Source organism: Lathamus discolor, chromosome 3 (assembly GCF_037157495.1).
Source record: "Lathamus discolor isolate bLatDis1 chromosome 3, bLatDis1.hap1, whole genome shotgun sequence".
In the NCBI taxonomy this organism is placed as follows: Eukaryota; Metazoa; Chordata; class Aves; order Psittaciformes; family Psittacidae; genus Lathamus; species Lathamus discolor.
This window is the reverse complement of record NC_088886.1, coordinates 152,695,630-152,711,476: the sequence shown is the minus strand read 5'-3', so window position 1 is coordinate 152,711,476 and position 15,847 is coordinate 152,695,630. Positions and strand designations below refer to the sequence as shown.

At 44.4% G+C, this 15,847-nt stretch overlaps 1 protein-coding gene across 12 annotated transcripts in view; it reads right to left on the bottom strand.

The window, feature by feature from the left end:
• The window catches only part of ALDH18A1 (aldehyde dehydrogenase 18 family member A1), a 40,280-nt gene that overhangs the window by 11,299 nt on the left and 13,134 nt on the right, over window positions 1-15,847 (bottom strand). For 11 of the 12 annotated variants that reach the window (XM_065672519.1, XM_065672516.1, XM_065672517.1 and 8 more), the window contains 8 exons: window positions 13,736-13,885; window positions 13,541-13,645; window positions 11,038-11,196; window positions 10,367-10,457; window positions 6,730-6,854; window positions 5,381-5,525; window positions 2,238-2,311; window positions 1,502-1,601 (listed from right to left, as the gene is read on the bottom strand). In XM_065672519.1, coding sequence (XP_065528591.1) covers window positions 1,502-1,601; window positions 2,238-2,311; window positions 5,381-5,525; window positions 6,730-6,854; window positions 10,367-10,457; window positions 11,038-11,196; window positions 13,541-13,645; window positions 13,736-13,885 — 949 coding nt within the window. The remainder of the gene's footprint in view (window positions 1-1,501; window positions 1,602-2,237; window positions 2,312-5,380; window positions 5,526-6,729; window positions 6,855-10,366; window positions 10,458-11,037; window positions 11,197-13,540; window positions 13,646-13,735; window positions 13,886-15,847) is intronic. The other variant, XM_065672513.1, reaches the window with a different exon arrangement.

Below are 15,847 nucleotides of genomic sequence, written 5' to 3'. Positions count from 1 at the left end.
GGGCCTGGAGCACAAGTGTGATGGGAAACGGCTGAGGGACCTGGGGGTTTAGTATGGAGAAGGCTCAGGGGGAACCTTATCACTCCCTACAACTGTCTGAAAGGAGATTGCAGTGAAGTGGGGTCAGTCTCCCAAGTAACAAGCAAAAGGACAAGAGGAAATAGCCTCAAGTTAAGCCAGGGAGGTTTAGACCGGATATTGGGAAAACTGTCTTCACCGAAAGGGTTGTCATGCATTGGAGCATGCTGTCCAGGGCAGTGGTGGAGTCACTGTCCCTGGAGGGATTTAAAAGTCATACAGATGTGGCACATGGTTTTGTGGTGGATATGGCAGTAGCAGATTTATGGTTGGACTTAATGATCTTAAAGGTCTTTCCCAACCTAAACAATTCTATGATTCTATAGATTGGTCTGCCTTGGCTCAAGCAAAAGCAACTTAAACAAGCGGTGAACCTAAGGAAAATTCAGTTATTTCCTACACCCTAGCAAGAAACCCACCTGAGATGAAAAATGCACAGCATTAAGTCCAGTTGCCACAACAAAACCGCTCAAATGTGACAATGATTTCACCCACCACCACCACATTTTCACTTAATGTGGTTAAAGTGATTTGTACATGAAGTAACATCAACATCCACAAAGATAAGGTTTTTTCAATTTCTAGTACTGCTGTATGTCTGAATTTCTTACAAATTTATATCCTTGCAGTAGTTCTGGAAGGTTTGGGCAGTAATTTCATCTTTCTATATTACAGCTAGAAATCTCAAAGCACAGAGGCATGCATAGCATTTCTGTTCAGACTGCTCAACAACTGCCTGCATTTTCTGTCTGAACACGTTCAGGCAATAAGTTAACCCAGCTACATCCTCTCAAGTGCTCCAGTCACTAAAAACAACAACAAAAAAAATGGTTCCCTGGCTTCTTCCACAAAGTATTGCAATTCATGATACGTCATTTTCATACATTTGCTATCCCAATCCCAGTTTCTGACTGAATGTTATCAGTCTAATATGGAAGAATGGGCTTAGTCCAAGCTACCTAAAGGGAACCTTCCTCAGTCAGAAGGGCGCATGATTTTTTTTCGATACCAGCAATTTAAGTATAGAGACAACAGCTTTCTCTTCAGGAGCCAAAAATAATTTTAAGCAGCCCAGAAAATATTCACTTTATGCATGAAAGTATCAGAGGTCATGTTTGTCATATTTAATTTTTAAGCAAGCCTCTTCTGGCAAAATGGAGCACTGATTTTTTTTATTTATTACAATACACTGCTTTATGTTTTGCAAGGCCTTGGGATCTTCCCTGATGAAGGCATCTGTTTTAAGCAATTAAGGAAGTTGTAGCTGTCTCCACTGAGAAGGTCTCAAGGTCCTGGGTTCACGACTCTGTGACAGCTATACTACTCAATCCCAGGAGATGGAAGATGCTAATTCTGCTCATTTCCTTTGAGGCCCCAAGAGGCTCAAGACAATAGATTACTATGGAAGGACCTGAAATATTACCTTTATTTTCAGCCTCTTCTAAGTCCTTTTTGTTTGCCAAGAGAATTTCTTCTCTCTGGTCAGTTAGTAAGTCAGCAAGACGATAGATAATTTCCGCTCTCTGAAAGAGAAAACAGTTTCTGAACTGACTTCTTACACAAAGTCCACGTTAGTTGACATCTGGTCACTTTCAGTCCATTTATGTTGACCACAAGCTCTCAGTGTCTTGACTCCCTGAATACTTGGGGCCTGCATCACATTGAAAAAATGAGGCTGAACACTGCTTTGGCCTTTGCTTTGCTGTTTATTATCTTGCTTCTCATGCCTAGTCTTCTTCCCTGAATCCAGAATGTTCTTTTAAGACCACCTTCTCTTCTTTGCCACAGCTGCAACTACTCTAGCCAGCTGCAGAGTAGTAATTGGTTGTCTGCATCTCCTCTTCTGCATACACTACCCACAGGATTGAATGGAACAAATTTGTCCAGTCAATTCTTCAGCAGCTCTGAGCACAATTAATTTCTGTGTGATATTCAACACTATTAACATTTTTAAAAACCCACACGAAAGCACATAGTACTTCATAACCCCAACGTACATTATGTTTTTCTTATCTCTTTAAGCATGCTCCAATCCAAATGACAGATCTGGCACACAAAGAATTGATTGTCCTAAGTGGCCCACCTGTGTTATAAATCGATGTTGTAAAACTTGCCACACATTCACAACCTTAACAAGTGAGGCCATATTGTTCTGTCACCTGCTCAGGCTGTAGAGCTGCCAGGGTCCTGCCACCAGTCCGAGCCATTTCACCCTGCTGCTCTACTGTAGGACCTGCAAAAAAACCCCGAAATATGATATACAAAGTAACAGCACATGTGAAAGTAAACACTAGTCCTTCTATTTTCCACTTTTTTCTGGAGGAAAGCAGGTACAGAGTATGAAACAGACATATTCAAGAAAACTGATGTATGCTAGAACAGGAAAATCTGTACCTGATACAATACTACCGTGCTCCCCAAAGTCATGATAGAGATTCTGTAAGGTCACTGCGTCAGAGGCAAGGGTGCACCTTGCATCAAAAAGACTTGACAAAGGGGAAAAGCACCAGGATTGCTAAGTCTCAGGCTATTGAAAGAAGAGTCAAGCTTTGAAAACTTTATGAGGAAAACAGAAAGGATTATAAAATAGCATAGGAATGTATAAATAATAATGGAAGCCAAACCCCAACCTGAGTTAACAGTTCACAGAAAATTTGCTTCCCCCTGTCTCTCTCTGGATGCATTTCAGAAGAGCTCCTGCAGAAGAAGGGTGGGGGTTTGTCTTTTTTTTTTTTTTTCCTGGCAGGACCTCAAACAATCCCTCTCAAACTGAAATGATACAGAACAGGTCAGTTGTTTCTATTTCTGAACAAGTCACCAAGTTCAGGAAGCATTTCCCCAAAGAGTCTGCAAGCAGCTTATGGATAAACCATAAACTGCCCTAAAATTGTCCAGTTCTGGGCTCCCCAGTACAAAAGAGACATGGACACTGTGGGGAGAGTCTAATGAAGTGCAGCAAAGATGATGAAGGGACTGGAGCACCTCTTGTACAAAGAAAGGCTGAGAGAGCTGGAACTATTTAGCCTGGAGAAGAGGGTTCAGGGGGATCTCATCAGTATGTACCCAAACGAAGGCTGTGAAGAAGATGGAGACAGGCTTTTTTCAGTGATGCTCAGCAACAGGAGAAGAGACAATGACACAAACTGAAGCACAGGAGGTGCCTCCCATCAGAAACCACTTCTGCATTGCGAGGATGACCAAGCACTGGCACAGGTTGCCCAGGGAGGTTGTGGAGTCTAAATTCTAGGAGATATTCAAAAGCTACCTGTACACAGTCCTGGGCAACCTGCTTGACCAGGGGTAGGACCAGATGACCCTGTCATCTGTCATACTCTCTCTTCAAACCATGGCCATTCATCAATTATCACAGAATGGTTTGGGCTGGAAGGGACCTTAAAGCTCACCCAGCTCCAACCCCTGCCACGGGCGGGCAGGGACACCTCACACTAGAGCAGGTTGCTCCAAGCCCCTGTGTCCAGCCTGGCCTTGTAGCTGCCCCATCCCTGGCAGTGTTCAGCTTCCCTGGGCACCCTGTGCCAGCGCCTCAGCACCCTCACAGGGAAGAGCTTCTGCCTAGAGATCATATCAATCTCCCCTCTGGCAGGTTAAAGCCATTCCTCTTGTCCCTACAGGTCCTTGCCCAAAGCCCGTCTCCAGGTTTCCTGTAGCCCCTGTAGGCACTGGAGCTGCTCTAAGGTCTCCCTTTAAGGAGCCTTCTATTCTCCAGGCTGACCCAGCCCATCTCTCTCAGCCTGGCTCCAGAGCAGAGCTGCTCCAGCCCTCGCAGCATCTCCGTGGCCTCCTCTGGCCTCACTCCAACAGCTCCTCATCCCTCTTGTGCTGTTGCCCCAGAGCTGGATCAGAACTGCAGGGGGGTCTCCCCAGAGCACAGCAGAGGGGCAGGATCCCCTCCCTGAGCTGCTGCTCATGCTTTGGGGGTGCAGCCCAGCACATGGGGTTCTAGGCTCAAGTGCACACGGAAGCCAGGTCATTGGGAGCTTCTCACCCAATGCCCCCAAGTCTTTCCATGATTTCTTCTGCAGCCAAGTTACTAAGCCACAAAAGGTCAAGTGTAATTCACACTAAATAACCATGAAGCAATGTAGAGGGGAAATGGAATAATCAGACCTTAATATTGTCACAAATAATATGAATTACTATGAAAACATCATCTCAGTGAACATTAACATCAAAAAGCAAATGAAATGTTTGGAATTATTAGAAAGGGCAATTAAAGAACAGATAAAAAAATATCAATCTTACTAAAACTCAGCTAGGTCCTGCCATTGGATAAATTAAAGCTTCATTTGCATCTTGAAATCCTGATTTTTGTCCATCTCAGAACGACCACAACAGAATGAAAACAGTTTCAAACAAGAGAAACAGGGATGACCAAGTTTTTGGAACAGTGTCAGTACAAAATGTCTAAAACCAAACCTCTTTCACATGGAAGAGAGATGATGAGTGGAAAGACTATGTCTCATATCTTTGAAGTTGAATAGGGGCTGATCGCCCATACAGGCAGTAGGGACAGTCAATGAACCTATCAGGATGAAAATTCAAAGCCTTCCCCACCAACCCAAACATTATTTAAAGCAAGCAGTCTTCACATAATTCTAGGTGCAGAGTTTACACACAGTATCTAGTTAAGGCTCTTAACTATTGTGACACTGTGTATGCCAAGTCTTTACATGGGTTCAAAGGATGATCCAACAAATTCATACAAGATATCAATTCAGGATTATTATACACAAAGAAATTTGCTTGGCTTAAAGCTCAAGTCAGGTGTGTCACTCTACTTGTCCTATTTAGCTAAGGACACACATCTTTGGTCTGATTTTCTCCAGTGATTGTTAAAGTGATTCTCCAGTGACTGCTGAGCTGTGCCAGCAATGTAGTGGCCAGAAAATATTTCTACCTAACATCTCAGAAGACTGAGTTGTAAAAGGAACTTATGTTAAGAAATAAAAGTAAACACTATCTTAGTTCAGCTGCTCATTCTATGTCCACATTTTCACACTGAAATCTTCAATGTTAGATGACAACCTCTAAAACTAAAAATGGTAACAACTCTACTCATAGCATTCTTCAAATGCAAGTCTGATGCAGCAGTTTATCAGCTGGAGGGAACCACAGTAGAGAATTCAAAATTTTCTATTCCTACTTTAGAAAATACCTTTCAAAATCAATTTTTCAAGCAGAGTGTGGCTTCCCAGTTATTGTACAGGTCTAGCCAAACTGTAACTCTAACCTTTCACGAAATCTCTACAAGTCTCAGTGTACACATTACCCCTGCACTCACCTGCAGGTTTTACCTCTGAAAAAAAAGTTCCAACTTTTTTCCCTTCCACAATGTCTGTGATGACATGACCAGAGATCTTTGGGTGGGTTCCATTTGCAATCACTACAGAGGTGCCTCCCTGGAGGGCCCATAGAGCTGCTTTCACCTAGTGAAGGAAAGAGCCAATTTCAGGAAATTCACTTTTTATTTGAATCACACTCTCAACAGGACTTCTTGCTCCACTTTGATGTCCAAATTCAAAGAACATTCAACACAACTCAGGAATTTCCATAATGATGTAGCACTGAATGAGATCACGTATTTGTGCTTTACCTTCCTTTCCTTAACTAGCTGCCCCTTTACGAGTGTACTTCAAATTTTCCTAGCAGCCTGCTTTTGTCAAGACTTCTGCAAAGGCATTTTGATCATACTTTATTTTTCACCATTACCTTCTGTTTCAAGTTCTTACTGTTTGAAGTAACCAAATTTTTTGTTGTTCTTGTTTGTTTTTTAAGATTCTGTTGCCAATTTCCCTGATATGGATTGGCCATTGATAATTAATCACTTTAAGGGACCATAGAACACTGCTTGTACTGCAGATCACTGTTCTTGCTCCAGGCCTAGCCACTACCATATACCATTAAAATATTATTCAATACCTTTAGCTGTTCGAAACACTCCCTTAAAGTTTGAGCAGCTAAGCACTCCTTGTGGTTCTGGTTAAGATGTAGATGTATTCTCATTGTTTATAACCCTTTGGTGAAGTTATTAAGTTTGCTGAAGAAGCTCAGGTTTCCACACAATGTTTTCACCTACTCTGTTCACATTTCCTGTTCATGTTCTAATCAGATTTTTTATTTCTTTGCTTCTACTTTTTGCTTGGGAGTACACCTGTTGTTGGAATAGTAATTTCATTCAGTAGGATCTCAGCCTCTCCTGGTGTGTCAGACGCTCCAATTCTGTAATCACATTTATTGATTTATGGCTCTCTGCTGGATTCACTGCCATATGCTATGTCCTCCTTGTGCTACAGTGTACACAGCTCTACAGATGTGGTCTCACTAATGCTGATAGAGGGAAATACTAATTTCCCTTGATGATGGCTATGTTCTTTCTAACACAACCCAACCAAGACCCCTGCATCCCTGCTTTCCAGCCAGTCAGCTCCCCAGCCCATATCACTGAATGGAGCTGCTCCTCCCTAGGGATAGGACTTGGCATGTCCCATTACTGAACTCTATGAAGTTATTCTGCCCATTTCTGCAGCCTGTCAAGATCCACCTGAATGGCAGCACAATCTTTGTATCTATCTCCCATTCCCAAATCTGCTTCTCCTTCCCAATTACAAAACAAATGTTCTATATTTCTACCTTGGCTTCCATGCCTCCCATTCCCACCCGAGATTTAGTTCCAAATGTTACAGATTGCTGATCTCCTGGGTAGAATATGTCAATTAGCTTTGCATCATCAGATCCTGGAGGGCTGTCAAAGAGTCCTGAAATAAATAATAAAAATCTGTTAGTATTATATATCCTCATACCCAAAACTCACCGTGGAAAAAGAAAGAAAAAAAAAAATCCCTGAGGCTGAAAAGCTGTATTCCACTTCACAGGACGGCAAACTCTGACTGAACCCTGCTTTTTGTGGAACTGAAAGTTCAAGAACTACAACTTCACTGAACGCATAACGAGTAAAAAACTCAAAGCCCCCATGCTGAACAGCAGCATGCAGGCTGGGAGGTAGTGACATTTGGTTGAGCTTACAAATACTTTTTTATATGTTCAATATAAAAATACGTATGTAGGCTTACATATACAAGCCCATAACTGAACAGGCAAAGGATAGTCTTCCTCACCAAAATCTCAGCTGACATTCTTGATTGCTGGGTTGTACAGTGATAAACTGGGCAATTTAGAAATAGGTAAAAAGGGTAACTATCAAATTCTGTTAAGAAGGAACACCACACTAGAAGCATACTCATTTTTTTTTTTTTAATCTGGTAATTTTATGTAACTATGTTGTTGACTGACACTTTGGTTTACATAACATGTTAAACCTGAACTTGGTACACCTTAAACCTAAACACCACATTTCCCAGAAATTCTATGTGAACAAATACTGGCATTACAAATTAGGAAGCACAAGTGCAGACTATCTGTGTTCCCCTAGCTGGCAGAGGAGAGAACATTAATCTTTCCATAAACAAGATGTCACATTGAATGAATAAAATTAGGGAATGGTGGTGTTGGGGGTTAATTTTTTTACAAGTTATTTTGACTATTGCTTTTATGAGTTATTCTCAGTAATTTCAACTAGAATCAACTATGAAATCCAGCCGAATGTGCTAAAAGAAACTGTGCTTATGAAAAGGCGTCTCCTTCCTCCTCAGGGCTTACAGTTTGTGCTAAAGTCCAGGATTCTTTCAGGATCCACTGAAAGAAACCCGGATAAGATGAAAAAGACTATGTGAGTTGCATGATGTGGACTGCACTGATCTGAAACTGCACTCACTACCCTTTTCTCTCTCTAGAAAAGGACCTTTAACACCCATAGGTGACAGACTTATGTTACAGCAGCACAGCTCAGAAGACTAGGGCAGTGTAAGCAAAATGCCTGGGACCCCGGATTTCTATAGCCCCAGAAGGAGTCAGGACAAAGGAGGAGTTTGCTTTGGTAGATGAGGATTGGGTTAGGGATCAGCTATGCAAACTGGACATCTGTAAATCGATGGGTCCGGATGGAATGCACCCACAGGTGCTGAGGGAGCTGGCGGAGGTCATTGCTAGGCCACTTTCCATCATCTTTGGTAAGTCGTGGGAAATGGGCGAGGTGCCTGAGGATTGGCGGATGGCAAAGGTCACACCAATCTATAAGAAGGGCAAGAAGGAGGACCCGGGTAATTATAGACCGGTCAGCCTTACCTCCATCCCTGGAAAGATGATGGAACAACTTATTCTTGACTCCATCACTAGGCATATCAAGGATGAGGGGGTCATTAAGAACAGCCAACATGGTTTTATGAGGGGGAAGTCATGTATGACCAACCTTATAGCCTTCTATGAGGAAGTGACTAGGTGGAGGGATGATGGTAGAGCGGTAGATGTAGTTTTTCTTGATTTCAGTAAGGCATTTGATACTGTCTCCCACAGCATCCTCATAGATAAGCTAAGGAAGTGTGGGCTTGACGATCAAGTAGTGAGGTGGATCGAGAACTGGTTGAAAGGAAGAAGGCAGAGAGTTGTGGTCAATGGCGCAGAATCTAGCTGGAGGTCTGTGACTAGTGGAGTTCCTCAGGGGTCGGTGCTGGGACCGGTGCTGTTTAATATTTTCATCAATGACCTGGATGAGGGAACTGAGTGCACCCTCAGCAAGTTTGCTGATGACACAAAACTGGGAGGAGTGGCTGACACACCAGAGGACTGTGCTGCCATTCAGCGAGACCTGGACAGGCTGGAGAGTTGGGCGGGGAGAAACTGGATGAAATTTAACAAGGGCAAGTGTAGAGTCTTGCATCTGGGGAAGAACAACCCCATGTACCAGTACAGGTTGGGGGTTGACCTGCTGGAAAGTAGCGAAGGGGAAAGGGACCTGGGGGTCCTGGTGGATAGGAGGATGACCATGAGCCAGCAATGTGCTCTTGTGGCCAAGAAGGCAAATGGCATCTTAGGGTGCATTAGAAAGGGAGTGGTTAGTAGGTCAAGAGAGGTTCTCCTCCCCCTCTACTCAGCCTTGGTGAGGCCGCATCTGGAATATTGCGTCCAGTTCTGGGCCCCTCTGTTCAAGAAGGACAGGGAATTGCTTGAAGGAGTCCAGCGCAGAGCCACAAAGATGATTAAGGGAGTGGAACATCTCCCTTATGAGGAGAGGCTGAGGGAGCTGGGTCTCTTTAGCTTGCAAAAGAGGAGACTGAGGGGTGACCTCATCAATGTTTACAAATATGTGAAGGGTAGGTGTCAGGATGATGGAGCTAGGCTTTTTTCAGTGATATCCAGTGATAGGACAAGGGGCAATGGGTGTAAACTGGAACATAGGAAGTTCCACGTTAACATCAGGAAGAACTTCTTTACTGTAAGAGTGACAGAGCACTGGAACAGGTTGCCCAGGGGGGTTGTGGAGTCTCCTACACTGGAGATATTCAAGGCCCGCCTGGACAAGTTCCTGTGTGATGTACTGTAGGTTACCCTGCTCTTGCAGGGGAGTTGGACTAGATGATCTTTTTAGGTCCCTTCCAACCCTTGGGATTCTGTGATTCTGTGAGTCAGGAAAAGCTAGCAAGTTCCAGGTATCTGGAAGGCAATAACCAGGACTTGTAATGTACCTGTAATTCACTGAAAGAAAGAACCTGCTGCCAGGAGAAACAAACTATTGTAGAAGAGCATTTGCCTTATACTCCGGATTTGAACCTAATAGCAGCCTTCCAGTATCTGAAGGGGGCCTATAGGGATGCTGGGGAGGGACTCTTCATCAGGGACTGTAGTGACAGGACAAGGGGTAACGGGTTAAAACTTAAACAGGGGAAGTTTAGATTGGATATAAGGAGGAAATTCTTTCCTGTGAGGGTGGTGAGGCATTGGAATGGGTTGCCCAGGGAGGTTGTGAGTGCTCCATCCCTGGCGGTGTTCAAGGCCAGGTTGGATGAAGCCTTGTGTGGGATGGTTTAGTGTGAGGTGTCCCTGCCCATGGCAGGGGGGTTGGAACTAGATGATCTTGAGGTCCTTTCCAACCCTAACTGTTCTATGATTCTATGATTCTAAACACATACGTATAAATCGTGACTACATCATACAATTCTGAGAAGCTAGCAGAAGTACCATAGTACATATGGCATTCTGGGTTCTGGAACAAGTCCAAGTTCACATGCATTCTGACAGACAGTCTTTAGCTTATGTAATAGTATCAACATTGGATATATCCCTTAAGGAGTTATGTGGCAAGTTGCAATTGTCCCTGTAAAATATACAAGCTGAAGAGAGCAGTAAACCCCCGTTAAAGAAATCACTCACAAACCTTCTACATCTGAGAGAACAATCAGGAGATCAGTTTTCATTTCCACAGCCAGTCGTGCTGCCAGACTGTCGTTATCCTTCACACTTATCACCTGCAACGCACATGCATATCAGCACTACTGATCAGTGGGAGGAACTAGGAAATACTCGGCTGAGACATAGAAATGCAAGCTACCTCAGCACTATCAGGTCCTTCTGAGCTTCTTTGTTTACACCCACCAGAAACTCAGAAGGTGATCTCTGTGTTAAAGCAGATATACTTTTGGAATGCAGTAAAGTGGTATCAAAATGACTAGCAGTGTGACCAATACCTGCGTTATCCACCTTGGTGCCCAGTGACGGGGCAAGAGGTACTCACTGGCCCTGCTTTAAAGCAGGGGTCCTGGACTAGATGACCTGCAGAAGTCGCAACTTCAGATCTTCAGTGAAAACCAAACCAGATATGCTTGCTTTTGCAGAGCAGATATCAACTGCCCTGCTTTTCCCCCACAACACTATACCATGCCAGAAACAGACAGATCAGCATAGTCTTCCAGTAGCCTCCGTCCACACTACTAATTTTATGTGTTTGTTTCCCATCTGCAGGTTTCAGAGGTCCCTGATTATGGCATTAGTGAAGTACAGATTAGTGCTGTACCAGCAGGATCCACCCCTTTGCAATACTTTACCCACATTTACCCCCTGCAGATCACTGTTTGGCTCTGGAGGTGGAACAACAGCATCATTAGTGTTAATTATAGGGACGATATTCATTCTTAAAAGCTCATGCAATGTCCCATTTAAGTTCCGACGCTTCTGTTCATCATGGAAATCCAGGTTGGTGACTAAAATCTAAAAGAAGGAAAAAAACTAACATTACTTAGCCTACCACTTTCCCTGAGAACATCCTAAGTGTATGTATTAACATGCCATAACAGATCAGCGGTGCCTTTCAGGCCACTGAAGAAACATAGGATAAAGAATACAATTAAGAAATACTCTTCCCACAACTTTTTCAGGCTTATGTGCCTGAACTTCCCCTGGAACCTACAATAGCATTTCTTAGGCTGACAGATCACAGGATCCAAGAATCAACTGGAAAAAAACCCAACAACATAAGCAGAACTTAGATGCTGATGATAATTACTAAGACCCAAAACAATTCAATAGCTTACTTAAGACACTGCCTTTCCTGCTCTTCCTCACACTCTAATGTTTCTACTGTTACAAGCAGGAGAGATGCTTTGTCTCAAGACTTCAGATCTAGAACTTGCTTTTCTGAAAGAATCTTGATGTTAAAGCCTCCTGCATGCAGACTCCACCCCTTCCCTTTTAGTATTTTAAGGGAAAAAGCCCTCAATGTCTGAAGAGACTTTTGTTGGGTGGTTTTTTTTTCATTTTTACTCTGCCATTGGATATTTGAGAACTAAGCAAACACAACCACGACACGAATGTTACAATAGCACTTGGAATCAAGTGTACACTTACTTTTCTGGCACGCCCAATCAATTCTTTTAAATCAAAGGAATGACAGTTGTCTACAGACTTCAACAAGAGTAAAATCCAGTGCAACTTACAGTGATTGTTAGATATACTGTGAACATTTTAGTGATGACAAGTACAAGGTCCTACACTTGGGCTGGAGCAATCCCAAGCACAGCTACAGATTGGGCAAAGAAGAGATTCAGAGTGGCCCTGCAGAGAAGGACTTGGGGGTGCTGGTTGATGAGAAAATGAACATGAGCCGGCTGCAGTGTGCGCTCGCAGCCCAGAAAGCCAACCATATCCTGGGCTGCATCAAAAGGAGCGTGACCAGCAGGTCGAAGGAGGTGATCCTGCCCCTCTACTCTGCTCTTGTGAGACCTCACCTGGAGCAGTGTGTGCAGTTCTGGTGTCCTCGACATAAAAAGGACATGGAACTGTTGGAACAAGTCCAGAGGAGGCCATGAGGATGATCAGGGGACTGGAGCACCTCCCATATGAAGATAGGCTGAGGAAGTTGGGGCTGTTCAGCCTGGAGAAGAGAGGGCTGCATTGGAGACCTCATAGCAGCCTTCCAGTATCTGAAGGGGGCCTATAGGGATGCTGGGGAGGTACTCTTCATTAGGGACTGTAGTGACAGGACAAGGGGTAACGGGTTCAAACTTAAACAGGGGAAGTTTAGACTGAATATAAGGAGGAAGTTCTTTACTGTGAGGGTGGTGAGGCATTGGAATGGGCTGCCCAGGGAGGTTGTGAGTGCTCCATCCCTGGCGGTGTTCAAGGCCAGGTTGGATGAAGCCTTGGGTGGGATGGTTTAGTGTGAGGTGTCCCTGCCCATGGCAGGGGGGGTCGGAACTGGATGATCTTGAGGTCCTTTCCAACCCTAACTATTCTATGATTCTCTTGTTACCCAGACAGTCTCCCGGAAAGACTTCACACTTTAAGTACCTGAATTTATTAAAAGTGTTTAAATAAATAAGGCCTTACAGTTGATGTAATTCTGTATTCTCACAGTATTTAAGATAAACAAAGCTTGTTTACAAGTACTTCAATTAAATACAGTTGCAGCATTTGGTATTGTTAGAAGACCCAGGCTAGGAACGCCATCACCCACAAGTTAGAAAGGATTGAGGAGAAGATAGACAGGAAGTTCCAAAGCGTGGACATGCACTTCTGTCAGCATTACAAAACGCATGGCAGCAGTTCGGCCACTTGTGATTTTTAAGCACTCACTCTGGATCACCAATTACAGCTTTTGTTACAAGATCTTAACAGGCACTCCCCCACCATACGTAAGTGCAAGACACACATCAACACCGAAAAGAAAAAGCCTATTTGCTTCACCTTGATGACAGCTAACCCCATTTTAGAAATACTTAGCAGGGCACTCCTGTATAAGCTACCACCTACACTATAACAAGCCCCCAAAGTAGGATGGCAATAGAAATCATAGAATGGTTTGGGTTGGAATGGACCTTAAGGTCCTGGCAGTGTTCAAGGCCAGGTTGGATAGAGTCTTGGGTGATATGGTTTAGTGTCTGGTGTCCTTGCCCATGGCATGGTGGTTGGAACTAGATGATCTTAAGGTCCTTTCCAACCCTAACTATTCTATGATTCTAAGTATAGCAGCATATAAAACATGGAAAAATATGCAACAAGAATTCCGTCACTGACTGAAGTAGCAAGTCAGTCTAGAAAAGCAGTAATCCCTTACCTGAGCTGCACAGATGCTGTACTGAGTAAACATGGCCTCATACAGAGCCATCAATCCACTCTGACCAGCTGCTGCACAGGCTCGGGCCTCCAAGACTGGAATAGCCTACAAAGATGAAGAAGAGGTGTCAGGCAGTGCCTTGAGCAGTTACTACCCAACATTCAAGGGAAAACAGGAATGCCGCTAGCCACTCACCATATCTTTCAGCTGACTCTGGCCTGAATGAAGCGCTTGCCTCACACTCTGAGAAAGCAAGATCTCATGACGCAACCGCTGCTTCCCAAAGGCTACAGCACCACTGGTGACAATCATCATCTCCCGGCCCTGATTTTGCAGCACAGACACCTGTAAGCACAATACATAAGAAACAGGAGTATGATCACTGCAAGCATGACAGCTCTGGCTATTTATAGATAAACCTTAGGCTCACCAGTTCTTGCTAACACAACTGTTTATCTATATGCAAAGCAAGGCAACCACCCTCTAAGATACTCCTGCACACCTTCCCAACCCCTTAGGAGCTATGCAAATGACTGCATGCAGTCTACAGCTTTTGCTAAACTTTCTTTCCACGATACCAGGTTTTATGTCAAAGTATAACCCCCATTTTCAAGAAGGGGAAAATGGAAGATCTGGGGAATTACAGACCAGTCAGTCTCATCTCTGTGCCTGGCAAAATATAGGAGCAGATTCTCCTGGAAGGCATGCTAAGGCACACGAAAAACAACAAGGTGCTTGGTGACAGCCAGCATGGCTTCACTAAGGGGAAATCCTGTCTGACCAATCTGGTGGCCTTCTATGATGGGGCTACAGAATTGATGGACAGGGGTAGAGCAGTTGACGTCATCTACCTGGACTTGTGCAAAGTGTTTGACACTGTCCCACATGACATCCTTGTCTCTAAATTGGAGAGCCATCAATTTGATGGATGGACCACTCTGTGGATAAAGAACTGGCTGGACGGCCACACACAAAGAGTTGTGGTCAATGGCTCAATGTCCGCCTGGAGACTGGTAACGAGTGGTGTCCCTCAGGGATTGGTGTTGCGACCGGTCTTGTTTAACATCTTCGTCGCTGACATGGACAGTGGGATTGAGTGCACCCTCAGCAAGTTTGCCAATGACACCAAGCTGTGTGGTTCGGTTGAGATGCTGGAGGGAAGGGATGCCATCCAGAGGGACCTTGACACACTTGTGAGGTGGGCTGATGCCAACCTCATGAAGTTCAACCACGACAAGTGCAAGGTCCTACACCTGGGTCGGAGCAATCCCAGGCACAGCTACAGATTGGGCAAAGAAGGGATTCAGAGCGGCCCTGCAGAGAAGGACTTGGGGGTGCTGGTCGATGAGAAACTGAACACGAGCCAGCAGTGTGCGCTCACAGCCCAGAAAGCCAACCGTATCCTGGGCTGCATCAAAAGGAGCGTGACCAGCAGGTCGAAGGAGGTGATCCTGCCCCTCTACTCTGCTCTTGTGAGACCTCACCTGGAGTACTGTATGCAGCTCTGGTGTCCTCAACATAAAAAGGACATGGAACTGTTGGAACAAGTCCAGAGGAGGACCACAAGGATGATCAGGGGACTGGAGCACCTCCCGTATGAAGATAGGCTGAGGAAGTTGGGGCTGTTCAGCCTGGAGAAGAGAAGGCTGCGTGGAGACCTCAGAGCAGCCTTCCAATATCTGAAGGGGACCTATAGGGATGCTGGGGAGGGACTCTTCATCAGGGACTGTAGTGACAGGACAAGGGGTAACGGGTTAAAACTTAAACAGGGGAAGTTTAGATTGGATCTAAGGAGGAAATTCTTTCCCGTTAGGGTGGTGAGGCACTGGAATGGGTTGCCCAGGGAGGCTGTGAATGCTCCATCCTTGGCAGTGTTCAAGGCCAGGTTGGACGAAGCCTTGGGTGAGACGGTTTAGTGTGAGGTGTCCCTGCCCATGGCAGCGGAGTTGGAACTGGATGATCTTAAGGTCCTTTCCAACCCTAACTATTCTATGATTATGCTTAAATTTTCAGAATACCTATTACGTGGTAAGACTTCCATGCCCCTCACCCTCCTCTTCCATTGCTACAGTTAAGGAATGATACGATGAAAAAGATGTAAAGTAGAAGCTGTCCCTTACATCAACCTTCTTCACAATCCATTCGCAAAGCTGCCATTATACAGTAACTTTGAATGCTACAAGTGAAGAAGCTAACTTTTAACTACTTCTTCCTCACATGCATCTGGACAGATTCCTTTCAAAGTTCTAAAGCTAAATGTCTTACATTAATTTCAAGTATTATGTTAACTTTACTTCCCAGAGAAGA